This window comes from Leopardus geoffroyi, chromosome D1, assembly GCF_018350155.1.
Source record: "Leopardus geoffroyi isolate Oge1 chromosome D1, O.geoffroyi_Oge1_pat1.0, whole genome shotgun sequence".
Lineage (NCBI taxonomy): Eukaryota > Metazoa > Chordata > Mammalia > Carnivora > Felidae > Leopardus > Leopardus geoffroyi.
This window is the reverse complement of record NC_059329.1, coordinates 98,748,094-98,766,277: the sequence shown is the minus strand read 5'-3', so window position 1 is coordinate 98,766,277 and position 18,184 is coordinate 98,748,094. Positions and strand designations below refer to the sequence as shown.

Genomic DNA, 18,184 nt, shown 5'->3' with positions numbered 1-18,184 from the left:
CAGAAAGGAAACAAACACGTAAGTACTTCTCCCATAGCAGAGGAGCGATATGTGACTAGGTTTCAGAAACTGCCTTAAGTCTGAAGCACCTGTAAGCAGCCTGGGAGCCCTTTTATTCAGCCACACATTCACGTGACAAACAGACACCAAGTGCAAAGCCGTGCATTAGACACTGGACCCAAAGATAAATAAAACTTACTCTGAGACCTTCAGGGACTTGGAGACCAGAAGGGAGATGCCACAGCCACAGATAACTCACACAGAGAAGAGTGGGACACTGCGAGGGCTCAGGGAGAGAGCCGGTGGGGTGGTATTTACATTGACCTTGACATCCACAGTGTGTCCCTGGTGTACGTGAGCAGGGGATTGGAAGGCACACAGAAGTGCCTAGTTGGGTTTGGTGTGGTCATTGGTGCAGGAAGAGAGGATAGTCTGGGAAGTGGCTCGGACCTGACCAGAGGGCCCTTAAATGTAATGCTAAGGCATCCTGACAACTTTGGGGGCTTTTGTTGCTGCTGGGTTTTAAACAGATTATGGACTTAACCAGAACTCAGTGAATCCGAGATTAATTAGAATGGTAATAGCAGCGTGGAGGCTGGGTGGAAAGGGGAGAGATCAGCAAGATCAGGGAATACAGCCACAGTCATGATGAGAAGTGGCCAAGACCAGAGCCATGGGTGCAGTGGGAAAGGGCAGGCGGGGCTGGGCTCCCTGAGGGCCTGGCTGTGGCACCTCCCTTAGGGCACCAAGGCAGCCCTGTCCTGCCCCTGGAAGTGAGCTACATGAGAAGAGCTGATAGTTCACCAGGCACAGAGCCCAGCACAATGAGTTCCAGTGCCAGCGGGCCTTGGGCCAGCCCACTGCACATCCCAGACCCAGCTGGGGAGGCCCTCAGTGCACAGAGTTCTTGGAAAGCAGTGGGGGTGGCAGTGAGCACAAGGACGTCCCCAGGGGGCCTCGCCAGGCAGCTCTTTTGGCTCACAGGGTGGTAGCTCTGCTGGCACTGAGGCCCTAGGTTGGTTGACCTTTCCTCTTACCCTCTGCCCCCCTGTGGGAAGGCTTCGCCCCCTGAGAGAAGTGCTGAGAACCTTTCAGATCCTTTTCTTCTGCCCTGGGAGTTGGCACTGAGCTGTCTGAGGGGGAATCTTGGAAGGGCAGCCACCTTGAGGGCCGGCGGGGGGCGGGGGCGGGGGGTGGTGGATAAGTAGAGTGGACTGGGAAAAAAAGCAAGCCGCACATAAGTGAAAACCCAGGCAGAGTCCCCACTGCTTAATGTTGATGAGAATCATCTAAGACCCATAACATGAGACTGCCAAGCACTAACAAGGAGGGAAAGATCTAATGGGGCTTTAGACACCATGAAGCTGTGAAACTGGCTGGAAATGCAGCTCTAACAAGGAAAGCGGAGAAAAGGGACTGGACAGGGAGGGAACAAAAAAAGTCTTACAAAAATAGCTGTTGACAATAAGTACTCAAAAAAGAAAAACCCTCACCATCAGCGCCCCCAAATCTGCAAAATCCCAAAATGGCCAGCAAGTAGCCAAAGGAAATAAATTGATAGTTCAGTAGTGCCAGCCCTAGCAGCCCAGGAGCCTTGATCATAGTTGCCCACAGCCTCAGATCAGCCCACCGAGGGCTGAGCACAGGCGGAGGGAAGGTCCTCAGGACAGAGCCCCACTCACAGACCCCAGGTTAATCACTACAGCCACCACTGACTGAGTGCCCACTGTGTGCCATTATCTCATTTCCTCTGCCCTGTGTAAGCTAGTTGTTTTCATCCCTTTTATAAAGTCTGGCAACTGAAGGAGGTGGATGTTAAGCGACTTGTTCAAGGTCACACAGCTAGTGAGTGCGGGACAGATTTGAGCCTAAGTCTCCTCTGCTCCCACACAAAGGAATGCTCAGGCCTTTGGGGAAGGAACAGAACCTTCTTTCTCTCCCTGGAGATGCGGGCTGCAGCCTCAGGTCTGGGCAGTTGGCTGTCTCCAGGGGAAGATGAGGGTATCAGGCATCCAGCCCAGCCCAAGGAGAATAGTAAATGGGAAATAGCTTGGGAAAGCTGGTGGGGAAAGGAGGAAGAGAGGAGACAGAATACCTTCTAGGGAACAGTTAAAAATCCAGTCTTCCTTGTGGGCTTTTAGAAAGTAAACAAAACACAGAAAAGACAGCAGTTTTGAAATGAAGTAGAGCAGACTGTTTGCTTTTGGGCCATACCCTGTAGTTGCCCTCTCTTTCTACAGACCAGGCAGCATGCCCTGTCCGGGGCTGGGTCTCCCAGGTTACCCAAGACAGGCAGAGGGCAGACAAAGCAAGCCATCTGCATCCACCTCAGTCCCCTTCACTCGTGTGGTAATTAGTCTGCCACTTGTGTCGGAAGGGTCTTCTGGTCCAGCTCTGCTTCTTAACTGGCTGAGTGGCCTTGGCCACCTCATGCCATCCTAAGCCTCAGTTTCCCCACTGGTAAAACAGAAATGGAAATGATGATCATTTGGGGAGTCTTGTCTAGCTTTCAAGTCTCTGATTCTCAGAAGGAGGGAATTAGACTCTTCTCATTTTTGCTTTTGGCAAAGACTCCCCCAGCTCCTACTCACAGTGGCCTGCCTGGCTCAGAGGCCCCGGCCAGCCACGAATTCCCTCTGTCTTGTGTTCCATGCCTTCCAGGTGAGGGCTCGGAGTCTGGTGCGAGCGGGGAAGATGCCCTCAGCAGGATCCAGCGGCTGATGGCAGAAGGGGGCATGACAGCTGTGGTGCAGCGAGAGCAGAGCACCACCATGGCCTCCATGGGCGGCTTCGGCAACAGCATCATCGTCAGCCACCGCATCCACCGTGGCTCCCAGACGGGCGCTGAGCCCGCGGCCGCCCGCGCCTCCTCGCCCCGGCCCTCCGCCTCTCGGGGACTGCTCCCGGAGCCTGGGCAGCTGGCAGAGCGGGGCCTGAGCCCCCGGACAGCCTGCTGGGACCAGCCTGGTGTCCCTGGGCGGGAGCTGCCCCAGCCCACCCTGCCCTCTTCCTCCCCTGTCCCCGCCCCCCTCCCCCTCCCCCTTCCCAGCACCGAAGGACCAGCCCTGCACTGCGACCTGACCAATAACAACCACCTTGCTGATGGCGGTGGTGGCAGCAGGGGGGAAGCTGCAGGCCCCAGCAGGGAGCCACGGAACAGGTAGAGACACACGTGTGTACTGGTGCTTCCCCTCGAACCGCTGAGCAGAAACCGGACCTCACAGCTGACTCGGAACTGTACACGCGGAAGAGCTGCGGGCTGCATCAGGGAACAGGAGCAAGAGGGTGGGGGGTCGAGAGGAAGTCAGAGTCAGTGGGCATGAGGCAGTCGAATGGGCAAGGCTTGCCTCAGGGGACTAGAACCTTCCAGGATCTGGAGCCCAGGGGAGCCATGCTGCTGTGCTACGTGTGAATGGGGGAGGAAGTGGCTATCCCTGCCATGACCCCCCTCCCTTTCTCTTAGAAACATGGCTTAAGAGACTCGCCCCTGGGCAGAGAGCCTTAGAAGGGTGAACCGTCTTCCAGATCTGGGCCAAACCATCCTGGACAGTGGCCAGTGGGGCACCTTTGCCCTGACTACCTGTTGCATGGGCAGAGCCACTAGGAGCCCAAGAGCAGGAGGAGCAGCCTGGCCCCCAGGAACCACCTCCATCTCTGAGCCTTCCAGAGCTTCAGCCTCTCTGTATCATCTTATCCCCTAGAGACCACAGTCAGGGTCAGGCCAGGCTCCCAGATTCCTGAGGACAGGGACTTCCTGCACTTACTGATGGGGGACAACCATGGAGTGAAGGGAGGGGGGCAGCCTGCTTGCCTGATAGAGGATGGAGTCAAGGGATGGTGGGCAGGTCCTCACTCAGGAGTGGGGGGTGTAGGCTGGCCGGCCCCCAGGGCTTGTCCACCAGGCTCCTCTCCCCCGGCCCCCAGGCCCTCAGAGCAGCACCTGTGGGTGGCAGTATTAGCTGAGCCTAGGCCAAAGCCAGCCCAAGGCTGGGGGAGGGGATGAGACTCCAGGTCAGAATGTGAGGTCTCGGTCTGTGATTTAAGGTGTTGCATGTGGAATCTTGAACTGTACGTGTAGTTTCTAGTGGAGAAATCAAGGCTCTGATTATTTTGTTTTTAGTATGAAAATGTGATTTCTTTTCTGTTTGTAACTCATCATAGAAACATTGTGGTGGGAGGAGAGGGGATAGTCTGACTGCTAATGAGGGAAACACCAAAGATCTACATCATTAAAGTGATGACATGGCCCTCACCAGGCTCTTCTCTGTTTGTTTCCATGGAGGATGGAGGAGGGGGTGGTGATTGGTAGGGGGCAGGGTCATTGAACCAAGGTGGGCCCAGGTTCTCTCAGGCACTGTTTCTGGGGCTGCTGTCCTATGTGGGGAGCCCCATCTGTCCCCTCAGAAGAAGCTGGCTTCATACTACTACTCTGTACCGCCACCCCCTGCTTGCCCCAGGTCTGCTAACGATTAGGGCAGCCTTAACAGTGACAGGTGGGTATGTAGGAATGACAGAAGGTCACTGTTGATTGCTTCCTACCCAGGACTGTGGATCTGGAATGAAGATGTAACTGGCCAAAAAGCCGGGTCCCCTCTAGTCTCCAGAAACCACCCATAATGGGTGTCTGGGCTGGCCAGGAAGGGAGCTTGGTCTTGTCTACAGGCATCCCTCAAAATGCCATTTGCTAGAAAGTAGGGGAAAGATATTTGCCCCACTCTTACAGAAGCGCACAGGAAAAACAGCCACCCCAGGGATTTTTGCCAGCAACAGCTATTTCTTGACTGTCTCTTGTGTGCCTCTGTCTCAGATGCTATGGGGCATGTAGAATTACAGATTCTATCCCAACAGGAACAAAACCAAAAGATCAAATGGTTGAGCAAGTAATACAAAACAGTGTGAAAATGTGAAGAGTTATTACATAGTCACAAACACTGGAATTTTCTAGCAAATTGTAAGAGTGGACTCTGGACTAAAAGACCCATCAGCTAGCTGTGTGACCTTGGCCAAGCCTTTTCTTTGCTTCGCTTTCCTCCCTTGTAGTAGGATACAGGGCTTGGATTATGTAACCTCTTAAAGTTACTTGCAGCTCTATAATTTCGAGTCATTCGAGGTCAGAGAGCACTGGAGTGGTTAGGACCAGGCTTCCTTGAAGAGGTGGGGATATGAGTTACTGAAGGATGGAAGAAGAGCACCCCACTGCAATCCCTGCACTCTACCCACATATTCCCCCCCAACCCACCCCCCAGGGAGAGGAAGAATTCCTTGTTTTGACAGTAGGGACTATGAATTTGTTTAGTGTAAACCATGCGCCAAGGATTCTTATTTTGATTCTCCTCACAAAAGCCCTCTGAGTACTGGTGTTACCCCCAGACCACACATCTAACTGATGGAGCCAGGATTTAAACCCAGAGGGGAACCCTACTTTGTTATTTTGGAAAACAGGGTATGAAGAAGCCTTGTGGATGAGATGATCCAAATTTGGTCCTGTCTGCCTTGCGTCTTAACCCTTGCATCTGCCCTGTCTGGCCAAGGATGAACCCAGCAGCTACCTCTCGGAGGCTCCTACAGCCTTTCCGTCTTCACATCAACCCCTTTCCTTGGAAAGCCCTTGCCTGGTGGATAGAATCCTCTACTAGTAGTAAAGCCTCCGGGCCCCTTCTCGTAACAAGTTGGGTCAGCAGGGCAGAGCTTGGCAATCCCATCTAGAGACAAGGAATTAGGTTCAGAGAAGTTCTATGGACCCAAGTTGTCTGTGGAGCCAATTGGGCCCACGGGCCCAGAACAAAATTAGGTCCCTTGGCTCTCCGCAGTCCTGTCGGTTCTGAATTGGAGGGGTCAACCCCACCCAATAGTAAGGATTTCAGGGAAATGGAAGCAGCTTTGCCTGATACAGTTTCTTTGGAACTCAAGGCAATGGTTGGAGACATCTCTGGTTTCTGTGGCTTTCCGTCCTTGGCCTGGCTTGTTTCCCTTGTTTAACTTTTTAAGTATCTGGCCTCCCCAACCCCTCCATTCCACACACAACACTACCACCTTCCTAGGAGCACTACCCTGTCCTGGACCCTAGGAGAGATATGACAAAGTGGAACAAAGGCAAGACTGTCATCTGATTGTCCTAGGAACCAACTGAGCCCGTTTCCTCACCTGTGAAGTGGGGGCAAGAACAATAGCTTCTTTGGACATTGGTTATGAGGCTCATGGGAGACCAGATCATTCATGTAAAGGACGATGGCTTCTCACTCTTACCTAGACAGCCAACTCCAGCTGCCCTGGGGAGCACTGGTCTGGACCTCCTCATTCAGCATGGAGAACACACCAAAAGCCCCGCAGCGCTGGGTCTTGCCCCAGTCCCTACCCCTTCTCTGGCAGCTCCTGCCGCCTCTCCTCCCACTGCCTTACCTGCCTCTGCAGTCCCCCTCACAGCACCCCCACCCTGTCCTGGAGCAAGGCGGGGCGGGGGAGGGGGGGCGGGACCTATGTTGTTTTTCCAGGACAAGGAATCAGCGGTCTGAAGGTTAACCGGGTGTTTGTGCTCAAAGAGTTTGGGGGTGACAGGCCTCAGGGCCTAGGCGTGGGGAGACGAATCCAACCCTGGCTGGCCCCAGGAAGGGCCATCTCCGATGGAGGCGGAAACGCGGGTGTCGCGTCGGTCGGGCGGAGCTCTCCGAGGTGCTGAAGCCACCGACTCAGTCCCGCGGGCGCCTCAGCCGCAGACTCCCAGGCCCTCCCGCTTCGCGCAGGCAAGGCCCCGAATCCTCAGGCTCCGGCCACTGAGGTTCGCGGAGACCTTAAGAGACTGGCAGCTCGCCCTCTGGGGTCTCGTTCCGGGCTCCGCCCCAGGTGACCTTGGGCAATCAGCTTTCCTTCACAGGCATCAGTGAACTCGCCCACCAGGCCGCGGCTGAATGGGCTGGAGGGAGGATGCGCACCCCTTCTCCGGCCTGGAGTTCGGGAGCGGGGAGCCAGGCGGTGGGGGTGGGGGGCCAAGCGGGCATTGTGCGCAATGGGCGGGCTTCTTTCTCCCTGGCGGACTGTTGCCTGTCTTCTCTCCAGCTCCTTCCCAGGCCCCGACGGCCCCTCTTCTCTGGCTGCCCGGCGGCCAACATGCGGCCCTGAGACTGGAAACTGCCGGCCCTCGGCTCTCCGCCCCGACGGAACCGTGACGGCTGAGCCGACCCCACCCACCCGTAACCTCTCGTTGGGGTCAAACACTCGCGCCTCCGAGGTCCCACTGTGAGCGGAGACCCGTAGGGAGTGAGGTCCGGGCTGGGCGCAAGACCACCTCCGGGGCCCGGGTGTTTGGTCAGAGCGGAGGCGGAGAGCGCAGCCAGACGGGGCTGCCAGCTCCCTCCCCACCCCGCGAGGGGGCGCCGCGTCCCCATGACAACGCGGACACCCCACCCTCCCCCCATCTCTGCCTCCCGGGAGGGCAGCGCCCCCCGCTAAGCCGTACTGTTGACCGTGGGCGGTGCCCCACCGTGCCCGAGCTGGGAGCTGCCGGCCGGTTCCAGTGAGGGGCGCGCGTAGCTGGGGTCCCCGACGCCCCGGGTGGTGCCCCCCGAGCGTCGCAGTTGGGTGGCCGGTCCGGGGCGGGCGGCGCGGCCCCACCAGGATTGGCTGCTTCCCCGTGACATCACGCGGCTCGGGGAAAAGTGCGAGCGTGAGCGCGAGTCGAAGCCACAGCGCCGGGAGCTGCGGGCGGAGCAGGGGCCGCCCCTTGGCACCCCGTCCCCGCCCCCGGCCCGGCCGTGCGCCCCGCCCGCTGGCCCACGGGCCGCCCGCTGGTCCTGCCGTCTGTCAGGTGCGAGGGGACCGGGGCGGAGGTGTCTGGTAAGTGACTCCGCGGCGGAGCGGGGGCGGGGGGACACGGTTGCGAGAGAAGGACGCGGGGCTCTCGGACCCTCTGAGGCTCCCCGGAGGCGAGTCCCACTGGGACGGGTCCCCAGGCTCCTTTGGGGGCGAGAGCGGTGCTGGGAGCTGCACAGGGCCGGTGGGTGAGGGGCCCCTCTAGAAGAAAGACCCAGAGTCTCGGAAGCTTCTCCAGGTGCGCCTCTGGGAAGGAATGGACATTCAGGAGGTCGGGGGAGGGGGTGCCCGCCCACAGCCCTCAAGGCACCTGGGGCAGCCGTCGGGGGCGGGACCCCGCACTCCAGCCCTCCCACTGGCAGCTCTGGAGGGCGCCGGGCGCTGGAGCCCTAAGGAGCCTTTTTCCCGCCCGTCTCCCCGCCCCCCACCCCCGGAGCTGCCAGCCCACTCCGGTCCACGAAGTCCTCCATCCGCGACCTTGAACCCCGACGGAAACACCCCTACCCTCTCCCGGTGCCCCTCCCCCACTCCAGGACTACTCCCTGCGGTTGCCCAGGCTCCGAGCCCGGGAGAGCCAGAGCCAAGCCCCAGGCCCAGTGGCGGAAGTGTCAGCGCAATGTCGATTCCAAATTTCCTGAGCTCCTTCTCCCTCCTGTGAACTCTTGAGTCTCTTCTCCCGCCCCAAGGACGGATTGAGGGGCCACAGCCTTCCCAGAGCCCTACAGTGAATGCCTAAGAACCAAGGACCCACACCCCAACCCCCTCCCCACGTCGTCCAGAGCACGCGCTCCGTTCTCGTCCGGAAAAGGGGGGGGGGGGTGCTCCAGAACCCGGGAAAGCATGGTGCCCACGCCCAGAGGCTGCAAGAACTGCGTGCTAGGGCTTTGGGGGGAGGGCGGGGCACCAGAGAGCCAGGGCCCCATCGACCAGGACGGAGACCTGGAGGAGCCTCTGGAGGAGCCTCTAGATGAGCCCAAATAATACCCTCCAGGTCTTCCCAGGCCCAGGGCTTGAGAAATCAGGTGCCCACTCAAGATGCTGGGGCCAGACGGTGCCTCTCTGGCGGGGTGCAAGGTTAGAAGTGTGGGAGTGTTAGAATATTACACTCAACTGACCCAAGCCCTGGCTGGGCCTCCGCGTTTTGGGGTGCTGCTGGTACACTCTCGCGGGCGTACTGGGCACCCTTTGGGCATAGTGCTCCGCGGGCAGGCTGAGCTGAGCCTGGTGTCCTGTAAGGCTAGTGGGGCGACTCAAGCAGCGGCCCCTCGACAGAAGGCACAGGCTGGGACGCCACCCACACCGCAGCGTTGGGACCGGGGACACCACTGGGTGCCAGCTAAGGCGATGCCCCAAGGTCAGGGTACCCGTTGCAGCCCAGATTGTAGTCTAACCTTGCTGTCCTGGCCACGACCCTTCCCCACCCAAGAGCGGAGCACGATCCAGACACTGACTCTTGACTTGATCTTCTCTGCGCTGAGACAGCCAAAGTCTGAGCTGAGTCTCCTGGCAGGGGCTTTTGGACGGAGTCAGGTCACCTACTGTGGACCCTGCCTTTGCTCCTGTACACAAACTCACAGGGACAGGGCACACTCGAATCGTGTGCATCCCCAAGGCCACAGCACTCCGGGACCACACTCGCATGCACAAGCACGTGTCCACATGGCACGGGCCCGCTCACGCGCACACGGGCACACTGGTATCCAGGCGTGGCCGAGCGCGCACACACGCACATGCAGCTACTAGCTTCTACTCGCGCTCCCCAGTAATCACACACAAACAGAACTCGCACTCGCCTTCCCGCCCACATGTTCCTCGGCGGGGCCGAGTGTAAGTCGGGCGCCCTTAACTTTTCCACCACTGAACCCGCGTGGAGTCGAGGGCAGCTCCCAGGTGGGCCTTGGCGGGGGAGGGGGTGAAGGGGTGGGGAGAACCGCGTCCTTCCCCTGGGAGGCCCTGCCTTGGAGCCTCCTGTGTGCTCGCGGTCGCGTTGGAGTTGGGGGCGGCGGGAAGAGCGGCCGCCCTCCCGGAGTCCGGAGCTGGTACCCAGGGCTCGACATTGCCATCTAGTGGTGTTCACAGCCCTGGGCAGCGTCTCCTTCCTCCCCACATCTCGGGCGGGCCTGGATCACAGAGAAACGCCCCCAGAGAGAATTGCTGTCTGAATGCCCCCGGGAGACCCCCCAGAAAGATGGTGGTGTGGAGGGCGGGAGACACCATGCCTCACCTTTTCTGCCGCTGGCAGCTTCCCCAAGAGGACCCAGAGCGGAACTAAACCACCTGCCACCTCCTTGGAGACAAGATGTCCCCGAAGGAGACAAGAAAGAGGTCTCTCCTCTTCTGGGAAAGCTAAGTAGGGGGGCCGGCAAGGAGTGGGAGGGGATCCTTAGTTCTTTGGTTTTGAACAGTGGCGAGTAGAGGCAGGAAATCAACCTGAGGCGGGTTGAGGTTGAGAAGGTGGCTCCTGGGTTCTAATCCTGCCCCTGCCCCTACTTACACACTGGATGACTTTGGGCCAGCTAATTAACATTGTCCTCATCTGTAAAAAGATACTTACATCAGTGAGATGGGGATACTATTAGTACCTGCCTTATCAGGCTTCTGCGAGGATTAAACCAGATAATCTATATAAAAAACTCAGAGGGGTTCCTGACTCATAGTTAACAATAAACCAAGGCTATTATGTTTTTCATATTTGGCACCTCCAACCCTGTTCCCATCTCGCTGGCCTGCGTCCTGGCCTGGGGAGGTGAAAGCAAGGCTCTCCTTGGAGCTGGCGGACCGTTGCCCACCCTGCACCTGCCTGCATGTGCCTGGGGAGGGCAGCCTCTCCATGCTGGCGGCCCCAGCTCCGAGGGCGACACCCGGAATCTCTCCAAGCTGAAAGGAGCTGTCAGAGACCCCAGGGAGGGTGGTGTTCAGTCTTTGCCCTTGACTCGTTTGTGACCTTGGAGATGGCCACACCCCTCTTTGAGCCTTTCCTCCTGGGAACCAAGGGTTTGGACAGGTGAGCATGAAATGCCAGGCTAGGAGGCTGGGGCCGTGTCTGCAGTGGTGAATGAGGGGGGTCGAGGCCAGGCTTGGGCGGGGGGAGTCACCCTGACACCTGCCTTCAGCCTGTGGCACATTTTCATGCTGGAGATGGAAAGTCTGCTGATCCCCACAGCTGCTTGGGCGGGGTCCCAGGACCCAGTCCTCTCTATATAGTGAATGAGCAAGAGAAGGGCAGGAAGGTGAGGTGGCTTGTCTAAGGCCACACAGCTACACCCTGCTGGCCTTGGAGCCTGGGCTGCAGCGGGACTGCTCCTTGCTCCACACACCCCGCCTCTCTCTCTCTCTCTCTCTCACACGCGGACGCTGTGTATACGACAGTGCTCAGGGCTGGCAGGGCTGGGAGGGGGCCCGTGTGCGTGTGTGTAATGGTGTGCATGTTGGCGGGTGTGAAGGAGGCTGGGCTGAACGGCTGCCCTGGCACGGCGCGCCGGGCGTGGGCCCCTCTCACGTGTATGGGAGAGGAAGGCGGGGGAGAGATGAAGAGGAACCTGGGTGGGAGGGGGTGCAGGCCGTGTGCTGGGGGGGGGGCACTGGTGTGCTGGTGGGCCTGGCGGTGGGGTCGGGGCGGGGGGGGGGGGGCTCTGGCTGTGACAGACTCCCCTGCAGCACTGCCCCTCTTCCCCTTGAGACACTCTGGGTTCCCTTCGGGCTTCCTTTGGGTTCTCGGTCGGGGTGAGGGCTGGCCCTGGCCCTTGGAAGCCATGTGTGCCTTTGCTTGGCTGGCAGGCCCTCTAGGCTTCTAGGCTTCTGATTCCTCACGGTCTTCAGCTCCCACCACTCCCACTGGCTGTGGACAGTCCCTAACTCCCCTGCACTGAGCCCCCCCCCCCCCCCCCACTGCACTGGGGCTGGGAGGGAGGGCTGGTGGGGGGATGTCTCAATGGCATGTACCTCCCGAGCCTCGCTACATGGCACTCTCCTCCTCATCCTTGAGGCTTCCCTCTCCGTGCCCCCTCTGGTCATCCCAGAAGCCCTCCCGGAGGTGGGACTACTGCCTCTTCTGGCTCTCTGGGCCTCCTTCTGCCAGAATCCTTAGCTCTGGGACAGCAACACGTCAAGGACTTTGTGGAACCTTGGTCAGGTTATTTAACATCTCCGTGCCTCAGTTTCCTCACCTGTAAGTAGTGAAAAATCAAGGATTCTACCTCACAGATTTGTCGTGAGGAAGAAATAAGTTAATATTTATAAAAAGCACAGAAAGTGCCGGACACTTAGTTAAGTATTAGCTGCTAATATGTATCCTTGCCTTTGTCCTCAGTACCTTCTGTAAGGATTGAGAACAGGTCCCCTGGTGACGTTTGGTTACAGAACGAGGAGGTAAACGAACACTTCCGGCCGGAGCCACATGCTGACCTCTGGGACCACTCAAGCCCTCCCCATTGCTTCTGTGGGCCCTGCACACACTGGCCTGTCTGTGCCCCACATGTGCCTCAGGACCTTTGCTCTGGCCATTGCCCCTGAGTAAGCCACCTCTGCAGCTCTTCACATGGCTGTCTCCTCGCCACTGTCCGGATATCACCTCCTAGGAGAGGCCTTCACTGATCACCCAGCAAGGCAGCATCCCTATCTGTCCTCTGACTCCCTCACTCTACTGTTGCCCTGCCTTGTGTTCGTTCTAGCACTTTTTTTGTTGCTCACGTGTCTGTCTGCCCTGATCAGGCTGTAAGCTCCGTGAGAGTGGGGGCCGCGTGTGTCTCATTCACGTCCGTAACTCCTGCACCGAGAACAGTGCTTGCACAGAGTAGGCACTCAGTAAGAGATGAACGAAGGGATGGGTCAGAGTTCTCTAAGGTTCTGCGCGATGATGTCCCTCTGTCACCTTGAGTTACCTCTGCAATCCAATTCTACAGCTCATCCTTTTCTCTCTCTCTCCTTCCTTCTCCAGACACTGCCCGCCCACTACCGCTAACCAAAATGGCGAACTTCACACCAGTCAACGGCAGCTCGGGCAACCAGTCTGTACGCTTGGTCACATCGACCCATAACCGCTACGAGACGGTGGAGATGATATTCATCGCCACGGTGACAGGCTCGTTGAGCCTGGTGACTGTCGTGGGCAACATCCTGGTGATGCTGTCTATCAAGGTCAACAGGCAGCTGCAGACGGTCAACAACTACTTCCTCTTCAGCCTCGCGTGTGCCGATCTCATCATAGGCGCTTTCTCCATGAACCTCTACACCGTGTACATCATCAAGGGCTACTGGCCTCTGGGCGCCGTGGTCTGTGACTTATGGCTGGCCCTGGACTACGTGGTGAGCAACGCCTCTGTCATGAACCTTCTCATCATCAGCTTTGACCGGTACTTCTGCGTCACCAAGCCCCTCACCTACCCGGCCCGGCGCACCACCAAGATGGCAGGCCTCATGATCGCCGCTGCCTGGGTCCTGTCCTTCGTGCTCTGGGCACCTGCCATCTTGTTCTGGCAGTTTGTGGTGGGCAAGCGGACCGTGCCAGACAACCAGTGCTTCATCCAGTTCCTGTCCAACCCAGCAGTGACCTTCGGCACAGCCATCGCTGCCTTCTACCTGCCCGTGGTCATCATGACGGTGCTCTACATTCACATCTCCCTGGCCAGTCGCAGCCGGGTTCACAAGCACCGGCCCGAGGGCCCTAAGGAGAAGAAGGCCAAGACTCTGGCCTTCCTCAAGAGCCCCCTGATGAAGCAAAGCCTCAAGAAACCCCCACCGGGGGAAGCCGCTCAAGAGGAGCTGCGCAACGGCAAGCTAGAGGAGGCGCCCCCACCGGTTCTGCCGCCGCCGCCGCGCCCGATGGCCGACAAGGACACTTCCAATGAGTCCAGCTCCGGCAGTGCCACGCAGAACACCAAGGAACGACCACTCACAGAGCTGTCCACCACAGAGGCCACCGCGCCTGCCATGCCCGCCCCTCCCCTACAGCCGCGGGCCCTCAACCCGGCCTCCAAATGGTCCAAGATCCAGATTGTGACAAAGCAGACGGGCAACGAATGCGTGACAGCCATCGAGATCGTTCCCGCCACACCAGCTGGCATGCGTCCGGCGGCCAACGTGGCCCGCAAGTTCGCCAGCATTGCCCGCAACCAGGTGCGCAAGAAGCGGCAGATGGCGGCCCGGGAGCGCAAGGTGACACGGACCATCTTTGCCATCCTGCTGGCCTTCATTCTCACCTGGACGCCCTACAACGTCATGGTCCTGGTGAACACCTTCTGCCAGAGCTGCATTCCCGACACGGTGTGGTCCATCGGCTACTGGCTCTGCTACGTCAACAGCACCATCAACCCTGCCTGCTATGCCCTCTGCAATGCCACCTTTAAAAAGACCTTCAGGCACCTGCTGCTGTGCCAGTATCGGAACATCGGCACTGCCAGGTAGGCAGGCAAGGGTGCCCCAGAAGGTGCTGGTGGTCACGTGTGTGTGCTGAGCCATGTGGTCTCTCCCGTGGCTGTCAGGGAGAGATTTGGAAGCATCTCTCCGTGTTCACGTTCGCTGAAGAGAACTGAGGTCCCCAAGACCCCGTGAGGCTCAGGAAGAATCTCTGGCAGGATTCAGAGAGACCAGATCTCTGCTCAGGCTGAGGAGGGTCAGCCCCAGAAGCGTCTGAACCAAGACTGCCTGGCCCACCTCTGTTGCCCTGCCTCAGGGAGCTGGGAGGCACTGGCCTCCTGGGGCACCTGCCCCACTGTGACCAACCAGCATGGCTGAAATAATGACATCTGGAGGGAAGTAAAAGCCCAGGATCCCCCTTGGGAGGAGCAAAGGAGCCACTGCTTTGGAAAGGAGGCTTCGGAAAGGAGTGGAAGGCTAGGGTCCCCCATTGTGCCGTAGTTGGTGCTTTCTCCCTGCTGCACCCCGCATGTAGGCTCAGCCCCTCCTCCCGGGTCCCGTTCCAGGGGCAGAGCTCTCCCCTTGCTGCAGCTGTTCAGCCAGGCTCTGGGTGGGTGGGCTCTCAGGGCCCCTTGCCACATGCCCCTCGCAGCCCTGCACGTTCAGGATGGGGTAGCTGGGAGGTCAAGGGTGCACACTCAGGAACTGAGGTCTGGCTTCCTGAGGTCCCAGAGAGGCCCAACGGATTCTGAAGAGTTCTCCCAGCAGGCTTCTGCAGTGAGGGAGGCCTGGGTCACAGGCGAGAATGGGGGCGGACTTGACTGTCACAGGCTTCAGTGACAGCGAGGGCCGGGCCGTACCAAAAGGCCTTTGGTTGAGTGTGGCTGACATGGGGAGTGTCAGTTCTAGGGAATCTCCCAGGTTCCCTCCCAGTCCTGGTGTGGCCCCTGGAAAGACCAGACTGAAAGGCTCAGGTGACTTGATGGGGGTCCCCTTTCAGGAGTCCGTAGGGGCCCTGGGAGAAATTTTCATAACCGTTCTGCTTTTCCCATGAGCTCTGGGGAGCATTCACCGCCAAGCCCCCCGGCCCCTAAAAGCCACAGTTCCCACAGCCTTCCCTTTCCTTCACCAGTTCCTGCCCCAACAAATTACCACAGCAAACTCCCTGGGAAGGGGCTTTTATATATTAAAAGAAAAGCTTTTATTGGGGGGAAAAAAACACAACGGTTTATTTGTTTCTTAGTAATGGCATCTTTGTGGGGAAGGACAAAAGGGGGTACTGGGAATCACATCCCTCTGGGGCAGGAGGCTCAAGTGGTCCACAGTCCCTTGTTCCTCCCCATTTGGGACACTTGGGGGTGGAGAAGTGAAAGGGAAGAAGCAGGGTATGATTGATAAAGCTAATGAGTAGACAAAAGGCACTGGTAGGTTCGATCTTGGCCCCGTGGGAGGGAGGGCACGGGCCCCGGGCTCCTTGGCATCCAGACCTGGCCGCTAGTCCTTTCCCTTCCCTTTCTTGGCTGTAAAACAAGTGAGAAATAATGCGTTAGAGGAGTCCCGGTGACCGGGAGAGACCCCCTGCACATACATCAGGGAGAAAATTCTGCCCCCTAGTGGCTCCGGATCAGCTGACCTGGTGGCCAGGGGGACAGTGCAGCCATATTGATGCTGGACCTGCCCCACACCAACTTATACTTTCACTGGGGTTCAGAAAACCTTCAGGCTCTTGGTCCCAGCCGCCCTCAGTCTCGGCCTCCTCACCTAAGAAGTGGGCTGATTCACCTCTGCCCTGGTGGCCTCTCTAGGCTGCTGTGAATCAGGAAGGAGCTAAGAGATAGCACAAGTGTGGGCTGTGAAGTCCTTTTAATACTGGAAAGGACCCAAGCTGACCCAATGCTCCCTCTGGCTGGAGAGATGACAAAGGCAAGTCCTTCCAGGTCAGTCAACTTCCCTGAACCCTAAGCAAAATGCTCCAACACCACAGAGCGGGTTTGTGCTTCCACTTGGGCCAGAAGATTTAATAACCCCTGAGTACCTTCCGCGGGCCCCCCTCGGTATGTGCCCCCTAAGCTATCTCTACAGACAGGGAAACCAAGTGCAGAGATGTCAAGAAGTTCTTCTCCAAAGTCCAAAACTTCAGGCTTAACCATTCCCTTTCACAGGTGGTGCAGCCCCCCCCCCAGCCCCCCCCCCCCCCCCCCGCTATGACCCAGCAACCCTCTCCCACTTCCCTGACCTTTGGCCTTGGCTTTGGTCTTGGGGGTGCAAGGCTTGGTCACGCGGATGGTCTCCTGGCACTGGGCATTGTACCGCGCCTTCTTCAGGGTGCCTTGGCGGGCCTTCGTGCCTGTGCCCCCATCACACGCTCCCCAGCTCTCAAACTTGTACTTGCAGTCGGCTGGCGGGAGAGTGCCCAGGATCAGCGGGGCGGCCCAGTGGCTGGAGGCCACAGACCTGCCCAGGTTTCAGTGAGGCTGTGCCCCCCTTTTCCTGCCCTCCGCCTGCGCCCCGCCTCACCTCCAAACTCCTTCTTCCAGTTGCAGGGCACCCTGCACCGGACGCGCTGGGTCTGCGCCCCACAGGTACCCTCGCGGAAACCCACGCCGCAGTCCTTGCTGCTGGGGGTGCAGGGCCCCCAGGTCCACTCCGCGCACTCGTTCCCCGGGCCGCCCTTCTTCACTTTGTCTAAGACACACGGGGAACGGAGCTCAGGACCTCGCGGCACGAGAGACTCGGGGGCCGTTTCCTGGGGTCCTGGCCTCGGAACCCCGGCGGCCAGGCCAGAGGTCGCCAGCCTCACTGGCCCGTCTCCAGCCCTCCTTCAATCCCCCACACCCCGTATCACCTTTCTTTTTGGCCACCGCGGTGGTGAGCGCCAGCAGGGTGAGGAGGGCGAGGAGGAGGAAGCCTCGGTGCTGCATCCTGGGGGTGGGGGTGGGGGGAGAGGTCGGGTCAGAGTCCCCCCGCCTGCCCCCTTCCCCACGTGGGGCCGCACGCGCGCACCTCCCACCCCCGTCCCCACAGTCCAGGCCTTCGGGCTGGGGCGGCGGCAGGATTCTGGGGCCGGCCCCTCGCCGCTAGCCGGGGCGCACAGCCGGAGGCGTCTCCCTGGGGAGGGCCTGGAGCCCAGGACGCAGCTCAGACCCCCCACCCTGCCTCCGGCCCCCAGGGCGGCTGGGGCCCAGCGGGCGAGGGGCCGAGGCCGCCGCCGCACGCCCGCCGGGACCCCGCGCGCTCACTCGCTCGCTGCCCGCGGTGCTGCGCTCCCTCCCTCGCCGGGCCCGTCCCGCTCCGGCCGCCGCGGCCCCTTTTGTCTCCAGAACCGGTCTGAGCCGGTCACATGGGCCCCCGCCCCCTCCCCCCCGCCCCCCCCCCCCGAGGAAGGACCCGCCCCGCCCCCTCCCCTCAAACCCGCACCGCCCCCAGACCCCGGCGTCCCCGCCTCCGCTCCCGCCCCGCGCGTCCCGGGCGCTTCTACCCCGGCTTCCCGCCGCGGGTCCCCGCACCACCCCCCGCTCGCCCCGCCCGGGCCGTCCGCGCTCAGACGACGGGCTCTGCCGGTCCCCCGTCTTCTGAGCCCGGGGTCTCCCGGCCCCAAGCTTCTGCCCTGCCTCGGCACCCCTGGTGGCCCCTGCTCGAGCCCCAGCTTCCCGCCCCCTCCCCGGGGCCGTCCTCTTTCCCCGCTGGACGTCTGCCTCTCCTCCCGGGGAGGGGAGACTGGGAGGATGCAGACTGGGAGGGAGCTGGTAACCCCGGGTTTGTGACGGGTTCCGGCGCTCGGCGAGGGGCCCGCGTTCCAGCCTATGTGCGGTTCAGTCCCCCGATGACTAACCCCGTCGAGGACCGGCCCTTTGCGCCCCCTTAGCTGCTGGGGAAGGAGCGCAAGCCCCCACCTAAGGTCGCTTCACCAAGTGAGCAGGGAGATGCTCCGCTCAGTGTTGGGGGAGCCTGGGGACACCGAGCCCCCGAGAAGGCGCTCGGACGCAGGGGACGCCGTGCCTTTCCAGGAGCGCAGGTTTTCGGG

The 18,184-nt window shown here is 59.8% G+C and overlaps 3 protein-coding genes across 19 annotated transcripts in view; 2 read left to right on the top strand and 1 right to left on the bottom strand.

The window, feature by feature from the left end:
* Window positions 1-4,252, top strand: part of AMBRA1 (autophagy and beclin 1 regulator 1) — a 179,825-nt gene extending 175,573 nt beyond the window's left edge. For all 13 annotated transcript variants that reach the window (XM_045486706.1, XM_045486707.1, XM_045486710.1 and 10 more), the window contains one exon: window positions 2,662-4,252. In XM_045486706.1, coding sequence (XP_045342662.1) covers window positions 2,662-3,164 — 503 coding nt within the window. In that variant the 3' untranslated portion in view covers window positions 3,165-4,252. The remainder of the gene's footprint in view (window positions 1-2,661) is intronic.
* A 3,221-nt stretch (window positions 4,253-7,473) lies between these two features.
* Window positions 7,474-15,577, top strand: CHRM4 (cholinergic receptor muscarinic 4). Of its 4 annotated transcripts, XM_045486702.1 has the most exons (3): window positions 7,474-7,830; window positions 12,116-12,174; window positions 12,743-15,577. In XM_045486702.1, exon 3 carries the CDS (start codon window positions 12,772-12,774, stop codon window positions 14,206-14,208), a length of 1,437 nt encoding a protein of 478 aa, XP_045342658.1. In that variant the 5' UTR covers window positions 7,474-7,830; window positions 12,116-12,174; window positions 12,743-12,771; the 3' UTR covers window positions 14,209-15,577. The 4 variants fall into 4 exon arrangements, with proteins under 4 accessions (XP_045342658.1, XP_045342656.1, XP_045342659.1 ...); XM_045486700.1 differs by lacking the exon at window positions 12,116-12,174 and having other exon boundaries at window positions 7,475-7,830; XM_045486703.1 differs by lacking the exons at window positions 7,474-7,830; window positions 12,116-12,174 and adding an exon at window positions 9,804-10,810.
* On the bottom strand, window positions 15,343-18,182 carry MDK (midkine). Of its 2 annotated transcripts, none has more exons than XM_045486705.1 (5): window positions 18,054-18,182; window positions 17,006-17,082; window positions 16,678-16,845; window positions 16,397-16,558; window positions 15,343-15,680 (listed from the first exon to the last, which is right to left on the bottom strand). In XM_045486705.1, exons 2-5 carry the CDS (start codon window positions 17,079-17,081, stop codon window positions 15,655-15,657), a joined length of 432 nt encoding a protein of 143 aa, XP_045342661.1. In that variant the 5' UTR covers window position 17,082; window positions 18,054-18,182; the 3' UTR covers window positions 15,343-15,654. The 2 variants fall into 2 exon arrangements, with proteins under 2 accessions (XP_045342661.1, XP_045342660.1); XM_045486704.1 differs by lacking the exon at window positions 18,054-18,182 and adding an exon at window positions 17,400-17,518.
* Window positions 18,183-18,184: the final 2 nt, after the last annotated feature.

Excerpts from the sequence above, each read along its gene's own strand:
- CHRM4 (XM_045486702.1), top strand. The coding sequence starts at position 12,772 with ATGGCGAACTTCACACCAGTCAACGGCAGCTCGGGCAACCAGTCTGTA.
- MDK (XM_045486705.1), bottom strand. The coding sequence starts at position 17,081 with ATGCAGCACCGAGGCTTCCTCCTCCTCGCCCTCCTCACCCTGCTGGCG. Across the intron at positions 16,846-17,005 it reads CGCGGTGGCCAAAAAGAAAG|ACAAAGTGAAGAAGGGCGGC; the intron begins GTGATACGGGGT and ends CGTGTGTCTTAG. Across the intron at positions 16,559-16,677 it reads CTGGAAGAAGGAGTTTGGAG|CCGACTGCAAGTACAAGTTT; the intron begins GTGAGGCGGGGC and ends CTCTCCCGCCAG.